The sequence below is a fragment of the Pararge aegeria genome, chromosome 16 (genome assembly GCF_905163445.1).
Source record: "Pararge aegeria chromosome 16, ilParAegt1.1, whole genome shotgun sequence".
NCBI classification, from domain to species: domain Eukaryota; kingdom Metazoa; phylum Arthropoda; class Insecta; order Lepidoptera; family Nymphalidae; genus Pararge; species Pararge aegeria.
Genome location: NC_053195.1, coordinates 15,998,370 through 16,007,134, shown reverse-complemented (window position 1 = coordinate 16,007,134; position 8,765 = coordinate 15,998,370). Strand labels below are relative to the sequence as shown.

The 8,765-nt window shown below is 37.4% G+C and overlaps 1 protein-coding gene across 1 annotated transcript; it reads right to left on the bottom strand.

The window, feature by feature from the left end:
- Positions 1–471: 471 nt before the first annotated feature.
- On the bottom strand, positions 472–8,252 carry LOC120630655. Its single transcript, XM_039899919.1, has 2 exons — positions 7,871–8,252; positions 472–542 (listed from the first exon to the last, which is right to left on the bottom strand). Exons 1-2 carry the CDS (start codon positions 8,250–8,252, stop codon positions 472–474), a joined length of 453 nt encoding a protein of 150 aa, XP_039755853.1.
- Between the last annotated feature and the right edge of the window lie 513 nt (positions 8,253–8,765).

Here is an 8,765-nt window from a genome sequence, read left to right as displayed (position 1 = left end):
CACATAAACATTTTATTTATCTCTTTTAATTATTTATTATATTAGTTATTAGTAGTATGTACTTAAGTGTGTAAATTTATGTATTGTTTATTTTAATTGCGATTTCCCGTCTCTCATGTTTTGTTGTGTACTATCGGTAAGGTTACCTGGCAGAGATCACTTTTAGTGATAAGGTCGCCTTTTGCTTTTAATTTTTTGTTTAACTATATTTGTAATTTCTCCTTTATTACGCAATAAAGATGTTTAAATAAATAAATAAACATTTTCCAGTTGTGGGAATCGAACCCACGGCCTCAGCTAATATCAGCTTTAATATCAGCGGTTTTTTTATCTCACAAAGACTATATTATTATATTTCGTCACGCCCTATCATCTCTCATTCATTTAAACCTTTATAAACCTTCTACAGACGTGCTAAATCGGCACCGACATTAATATCGAACATCAATAAAATTTAAAAACGCGCAAACCTTACTCCACTTGCTTTCCCGTCTCCTGTCGGAGGTTGGCAACCATTCTGGCTATCTGGACTTTGGATTCAGCTGCACGGAACAACGATCGGGTATTTTCCCGAACGATTGTTCATCCAACTTCTAGCCCATCCAAATCAGAATACTGTTCTGAGTTCTTTGAGTTAACCAAACCTACGTTTTATGTTAAAGTCAACCGACCTAAGTCGGATAGTGAAATATTAATATATGCCTAAAATTGGCATGTCTAAATCACAGAATTAGGAACATACAGAAACCGTTTACCCAACTAATATTGAAGCATAAAAAACCACTCCACTTTATTAGTGTTTCTCGTACATTTCATTTAACGGTTGACAGTAATTATTTTAGCTCTAATGTAGAACATTAGAGCGTTTGCCATAAAGTGGGTAAAATTGGAAAGGTTTGTGAGCTAACAACATTTCGCGGGTGTGAAGTGAAAAAGTGCAATAACGGCTGAATGAGGGTTCTGTATGTTTTTAATTCTATGCTATAAATATGTCACTATCCCTTTATCCCATGTTCCCCCTTTCTCCTATATATCTCGTTATCCTGAAGGATCGGACTATCTCATAATCTTGGGAGGTCTATTAATTCAAGGGCAGCTTAATTTTGGGTCTTTATAACCCCCCAGAGTGCTCTTTAACTGTGCGGTGGCATGTAAAATCAGATACTATATATAACTTTTTGAGAACGCCTCTTGACTTGCAAATGGTCGTAAAGCATTGTTAAGTCTAACCGAAAAGGTTGTTAAAGCGATTTAAATATTTTACTTGTTGTTACCCGCGACATTGTGCGTGTTTGTTACGATTTAAAAAACTGATTATGTGAAACAACTTACAAGCACGAAATAACATTTTGTACAACATTGACATATTTTTTTTTAATATTACATATTAATATTTTTAAAAGTTTTTTTTTGATTTAGTTTAGTTTTTAATTATTCTATCTATGTTATAGTGTAGTGCGTAGTGATGGGTCAAAGACACCAAATAAATAAATAAATGTATTGTTACTAAGTAAAGATATACTTCGGTTCCCATTTATATCATAACCATCATCCCATTTCCGGCCCACTAAAGGACACGGGCCCCCTCTCAGAATGAAAATTAATAATAATTTTCTACATACTTTCCCTGCTAATCGCGTAAAAAAAAAAACATACCGTCGCGTTGAGTACCGATGACCGAAAACCTGAGTAAATAAACACAGTTTAAATAAAATACAATCCAATTTGTATTACCAATTCTGTTGCTGCAGCTTTAGTCGATTAAACTACGTACTATATCGACGCCAAAGCTAAATTATTAGTCCTTCCAGGAATGTTTGTACAACCTATTCACGTAATCTGTCACGCGACCAATCAGTGCCGAGTTTCGACGAAATCGTTCAGTTGCCTTAGTACAAGATCTGCCAGCTCGCAATCGAGAAGTCGTTTTCGAGTATACGTATTAAATGACAATGTGAGACGGTGCTAACAAAAAGAACACCCGGCTAAGTTTTCTGTGGGCTTCTTCTGCCAGGGCGCGTTTGGAACCCTCGTAGCTTTAGATTTAAGTTTACGAAAGTAGTTATAGCCATCACTACTCACTGCTATGTACACATTTTGTATATAATCAACGAATCAAAAGTGCCATCTACGAGTATGTGCCTATTTGAATAACGAAATATTTGACTTTGACTTTGTAACTGCTTGAAAATCGGAATAAAATGGATCTTATTTTTATTCGGATAAAGCTCAAATTTGCGTACAATTCTTCAGCTGGGGCTTTTGACAGAAAGCTTAAAACAAATATCAGAAGTAAAGGATTTGCGACTGTAACGAGAGTAGCATTATGTCCATTTTCCTTTGACGGTATAGAGTTTTTATTCGAAAATGATACCTCGATTGCGAGCGCGCAGTTTTTGTACTAAGGCTGCATAAATAAAACTTACGCTCGAAGAATATTGGCAGCACGTTTGAAAGCGTCAAGCCGTGTATAATTGGCTAATCCAGTGGACTTAGCCGGCTTAATGACGCCCGTACCCTTACAGACCACGGATGTTATTATAGTATAACCGTAACTGAATCTATCGGATATCAGGAACTTCTTTTTTTTTATTTCGGCTGTGTATTGCATGTCGCGTGACGGTAGGCCGCGGAGTAGGGATAAAGTGACACGTGCTCGTCAGAGCAGCTGAGACCAATATGGCGGCGCCTATAGTTTGCATCAGCTGACTGTGTAGTGTATAGAGTATAGACTATCACTCATTAGTGCCAGTGCTCCATAAAATATTGGTTACATTTACGATGAAGATGAAACTCATAATAGAATGATTGAAAATAATTGAAACACGGATCAAAATAACTCAACAGTTATAAAATATAGTGATAGGTATCTTTGAATCGTTCGAGTGCATGTAGGACTGAAGTGTATCGATAATGCAGTCGTATTTCATTAACTCAATGTCATGAACATTGGTTATTAATCAAATATAATTTTAATTGTTTCTTGAAAACTATCTATTAACTAATTCATAATTATAAGTGTATTTGTAAAATCCTAATAAATTTAATAAAATAATTTATAGTTATCAAAAATTTGGTTATTTGCCCACTTTATAAAATTACTTTATCGTTAGTTTTCCATTTTTTATTACGAACGATAGCTCGATTTCCAGTTATGGGAATCGAGCCCACAACCTTTGACTTAGAAAGCAGGGTCGCTGGCCACATAAATCCGTATCCAGACCGGAAATTTCACATGTATAAAATACCTGGTGCAGTCTTCGTAGGCGTCGATAGTTCTTAGAGAGGTGCTTACTGGGATTCGAACTCGACCCCACGAGGTAAATCGAGGTCCTACCCACTGGGCTATCACCGCTAGATTACTAATACAAACTGCCAAAATGTCAAATTTATCAATCGGTTAATAAAGCTTACAGGAAAATGGTGAAACATGCCATCAGGCTAAAATTGGGCATAGAAAAAAATCTCTTCTGTAACTGAATGAATAGGGAATGTAGGAATGCCTTTCCGTTCAACGTATTTCCTGATGCATATTAATAACTTCAGTATTCATATATTTGTGTGTGTGTTCATATGTGCTGAGCGCATAGAAAGGCCCGAACCCATATCACATCAAGTATGCATTGTTTTCCATCAGGAAAAACTTAGTGTCTATCTCCTTCGAAAAACGAATGATGACAGCTAAGGCCATCTTTTTTTTTTTTTGGCTTAACTTTGCATTATTTTGTTTTTGTTTTCTTATATTATATTTTTAATGTATTTAGATTTCTTGATAAATATCAAGTGATCATTGGTAGATTTTTAGTTTTGGGGGTGGACGTGATCACTGTTACGCGGTTATTAGCGGTTAAGTTATGTTATTGTTCACAAAAAAAAAAAAAAAAATTATCACTCATAAATAATGAAACAATCATATTGATTGGTTTCAATCGTAAGCCAATAAAGTCCGTTCTCACTTATTCCGGAATTTAATCGCTCATGGTTGCCACACAAGTGAGTTATCCGTTTGCCAATTACTATGACTCCTTCTGAGTGCGGAACCGGTATACAAAATCAAAAAAAAATGTGTGCAATCAAATTAGTGTATTTCGTGTATTCACAGACAGTAATATACTGCTGGCACAGACACGCAGACACACAAACAAGCACTACTCACACGAACGACTCGTGTGGCCCGCCATCCAGGCGGCGCGGCAACAGCGTAAACGCGTCGGACACCAGATTTACTATTGTGTACTACTTCGCTCCGAATGTATGTATTCTTATTGTATATACTACTTGTATTGTATGCTGCAAGGCGAGGTGTGAAGCGCGAGCTTAGCTTTGAATATACATGAGACTAACGTTGTTAAGACGGTAATCAGAGTCTGTTATATGAATTAACTATAGTTTAAGAGATAGCTGTCATACCTCCAATTCAAACCGTATTCTTTCATTATTGATATCTCTACTAACTTGATGTAATAAATAAATAAATAAATATACTACGACAATGCACACATCGCCATCTAGGCCCAGAGTACGTGCAACTTGTGTTATGGGCTCTAATATGACCGATGAATATTTTTATAAATAATATACATAGATTCTTATAATACACTTAAAAACAATCATGTTCATCACACGAACATTTTTCAGGCCTTGGGCTTAGAAAGCAGGGTCGCTGCCCACTGCGCCAATTGGCCGTCACCAAGTGTAATAAAATGCAAAAGTGTATCTCTCTTTTCCTCACATCTTATGCTCATTATTATATGTCAGTCTGAAATAATTGTTTATTGAAGCGATCTTGACGGTATTTTTGACATAGAAGCACCCTGCATCCATACTTTTTATCCCGGAATATTAAAGGATTCTTCCAAAATGTTAAAAAATAATGTGGTATCAATGATTAATGTATAGGGTAGCACACAGATCAAGGCAAACCAAGTGGGCTCAGCTAGTTAGATAAGCATCGTCACCCCACAAGTGACGAAACCTGGACATAGCGCTCACGGTCCTCCGTCTTTTTAATACAACTTCTTCCAGCTACCATTTTAAGAGTCCCCAGCTACCATTCTAAGGGTTCGCAGCTACCGTTTTAAGGGTCCAACGGGTTAAAGGTCGTCCTACACTGCGTTTAGCGGTCCGCGGTCAACTCTACACACCTCGGCCCCAACAACCATGGGTTAGACGACTTCTCACTACCTCTAGTAATTTAAGCATCAAAAGTGCCACCTATGATCCTACTTGAATAAAGAGATTTATGACTTTGACTTCAAATTCGAAAGCCATGGCCCGGCCACTGCCACATCAGCCTGCTTATTCTTTGGGCCACAGCAATAAGAACATATAGAAACCGTGTACAGGACTAATAATGATGCATCAAACCACTCCACTTTAGAATGGTTTCTCGAACAATCACTCAAGTCACTTTACCATTTAGCAGTTGACAGTAATTATTTTACCTCTAATGTTCTAAGCACTCACCATAAAATGTGACAAAAATTGTGAGCTAGTTCCACGGGTGTAAAGTGAGACGTGCGCGGGGCGTTTTCACTGTTTTTGGAGACAATGCACTGTATACAATTCTGCATAATCTGAATTAAATTTTCAAAAACTAGTTATTTTAGTGTCTTCAATTTCCAATAGATCTGACGTGGTCTCTAGAACTAGAATTAACTAGTTGTTAACGAGTGACATGATCCAAAGGGAATTATTAATCAACGCTCCTATCTGCGCTTTGAATCACAAATTGTATTGAAATGTCGTCGTTTGTACAATAATGGTTATTTCGTGCTGCATTGTAGTTTGCTGCAATTAAAGCTCCGTTTTCAATGGGGCCCATTAGCTTGGACGTTCGTAAATGCGGCTAATGATGGCCGTATGGCCACGGAAACTTAACGCCACGTATCAATTTCCCTGACTTTAAAAAGAAAGTTTTGATCCTTGTATTGCGTTCCATGCTTTGTAATGATGATATATGTAAAAATAATGTATATCTACAAATATTTTTTTTTTGAAAAGATCTTTTTTATTCCACTACAACTTAGCACAACACCAACACCTGTTGATGCAGTCTTAGATGGGGAGGGAGGGGCTAGTTGTAACATTTTTTTCTTTTTCGATGGAGTGACTAAACTATTGAGAATTTCAATTGAAAAGAAGTTTTAATAAATGAGTAATCATGTATTTAGATATATTCTAATATTTTTACAGATTTTTTCCCTGAATCTTTAATCAATTAGTATTTATGGCACTTTTTGTTAAAAGTTTCGCTTGTTACAACTTACCCTGTTTTTGGGGTAAGTTGTATGGGCCTATTTGAATAATTTATATTTATGTCTATTTAATATTTGACTTAAAACACGCTTCTAATTATTTTAAATGCCAATGTAAGATGGTGATAACAAAAAAGAACACCCGGCTAAGTTTGTTGTGGGCTTCATCTTAGACCAGGCGGCGTTAACAGCCCTCGTAGCTTTAGTTTTAAGTTTAAATAAGTCGAATATGGTTATCGCCATCCTCACTACCATGTACACCTTTTTCACGTAAATTACGCATCATAACTGCCAACTATGGGCCTGCTTGAATAGAGATATTTTTGACGTTGACTGACTTTAAACATTTTGTAGGTAGGTAAACATACATGTTTACATGTATCGGGATTTTAAAGCAGTAGAACGCAATACTTGGCTTGAAACTACCGGAAATTCTGCTATTTCTTCCAAAACATAAATAGCCGACGGCGTTGCAGCCGCTTCACTTCACCATTTCACAATAGGATTATGCAGGACACGTGTACCTACTATGTTCCAGAAGATTTGTGAGCAAAATATGGAGCACGGACGTGGAAGATCAAAACTACTTTGACGTGGTGAGTTGAAGACATTTTTTGTTTACCTTTTAGTTAGCTGTGCCTCGTGGGGCCAGTGAAATGAAAACGGGATGCGGAACTATGTCTCTTCACCATCTTCGTCATATAACATATCAACCAATTACCGGCCCACTTAAGAGCACGGGTCTCCTCCTACAATGAGCTGTCCTAGCCACTAAACAAAAACCATTTCTGTTTAAATAAATAAATAAATAAATATACTACGACAATACACACATCGCCATCTAGCCCCAAAGTAAGCGTAGCTTGTGTTATGGGTACTGAGATAGCTGATGAATATTTTTTTATGAATATAATACACATAAATACTTATAATATACAGCTGAACACCCAGACACTGAAAAACATTCATGTTCATCACACAAACACTCTCCAGTTGTGGGAATCGAACCCACGGCCTTGGACTCAGAAAGCAGGGTCGCTGCCCACTGCGCCACTCGGCCTTCAAATAATCAACCTTATCCAAATTCTTCTGAAATACAGTTAATAGAGGAATCCTTATTCTAGGAAAAGCATCATCATATCGGCCCACTACAAGGCACGGGTCTCCTCCTATATTGAGAAGGGGTTAAGGCCGTAGTCCACCACGCTGGCCCAGTGCGTATTGTTGGACCACACACCTTTGAGAACATTATGGAGAACTCTCAGGCGTGCAGGTTTCCTAAAAAGTATTTATGTGTATTATATTCATAAAAATATTAATCAGTTATTTTAACACCCATAACACAAGCTTCGCCTACTTTGGGGCTAGATGGCGATGTGTGTTTGTCGTAGTATATTTATTATTTATTTAATACTATATAGAAATTTCGGAACTGACAGGATTAAAACCTGCGACTCTCTGGCAACCACGAACTGAGCCCTTTACGACTAAGCTACGGATCTTATTCCACCGATGCCGAAATTAATATTTGCCCCCTTTATCAGTCTTATAGCGACTGTAGCACCATCTAGTAGGAAACACAGGTAAAATAGGTATAGTTACGACAAACTTACCATCATAAACAACTCCTCTCACGAGCTCCTCACTATCAAACACCGAATGACTGACCGACAGATTGACAGCACTATTTCGTTCACTCAACGTCACTATATTGTCACTGTCACTCGGAAACAGGGCGTATGCGCACGCATCAACCGTTCTTTCACTCACACTGGCTTCACTAACTGTGGTCGGAACTTCGTCGGTCGTCGTGATTTCGTCGTAAACTGTTTCGTCTACGGCCACTTCTATATTGCTCTCTAACTTTTCGTCGAAAGGTGGTCCCGGTGAACGCCCCGGTGCTGGGTCCCCACTCGGTAGATTAAGAGTGGAGATGTAAGGCAACGAGGCGAGGATTATCACTGTCGCTATCACATTTATAGGTATACTGTTCATTTTTAATTTGGTCGGATTCAGGCTTTTGGTCGGTGCTTGACATTGCGTAATGAGCATCGCATCGGTTGCAGTCATGTTTTTCTATTTATTTTAAGAGTTGAGTTGCTTGTTCTTTCATTTTTATCACCTGTAACAAAATTAATAGTGTTACATTTCCGAAAAATTATATTTCATGTGAATTGACGGCCGATTGGCACAGTGGGCAGCGACCCCGCCTTGCGTTCCCACAAGTGGGAAATGTTTGTGTGATGAACATGAATGTATTTCAGTGTCTGGATGTATATTACTGTCTGTTGCATATTAATTAAAATATGCAACAGTCATCTTAGTACCCATTACATAAGCTATGCTTACTAATAAAAAAAAATTGGACACCTACAGTATTAAAACCTCGATGAGCTCTACTACTCATAATAATAATCTGCTACTGATAATAATGAAATTATTTTTACCACAATAACACAGCAAGAGAGATCTATGGATAAAATTAAAATGAAAATCAGTTTTATTTTC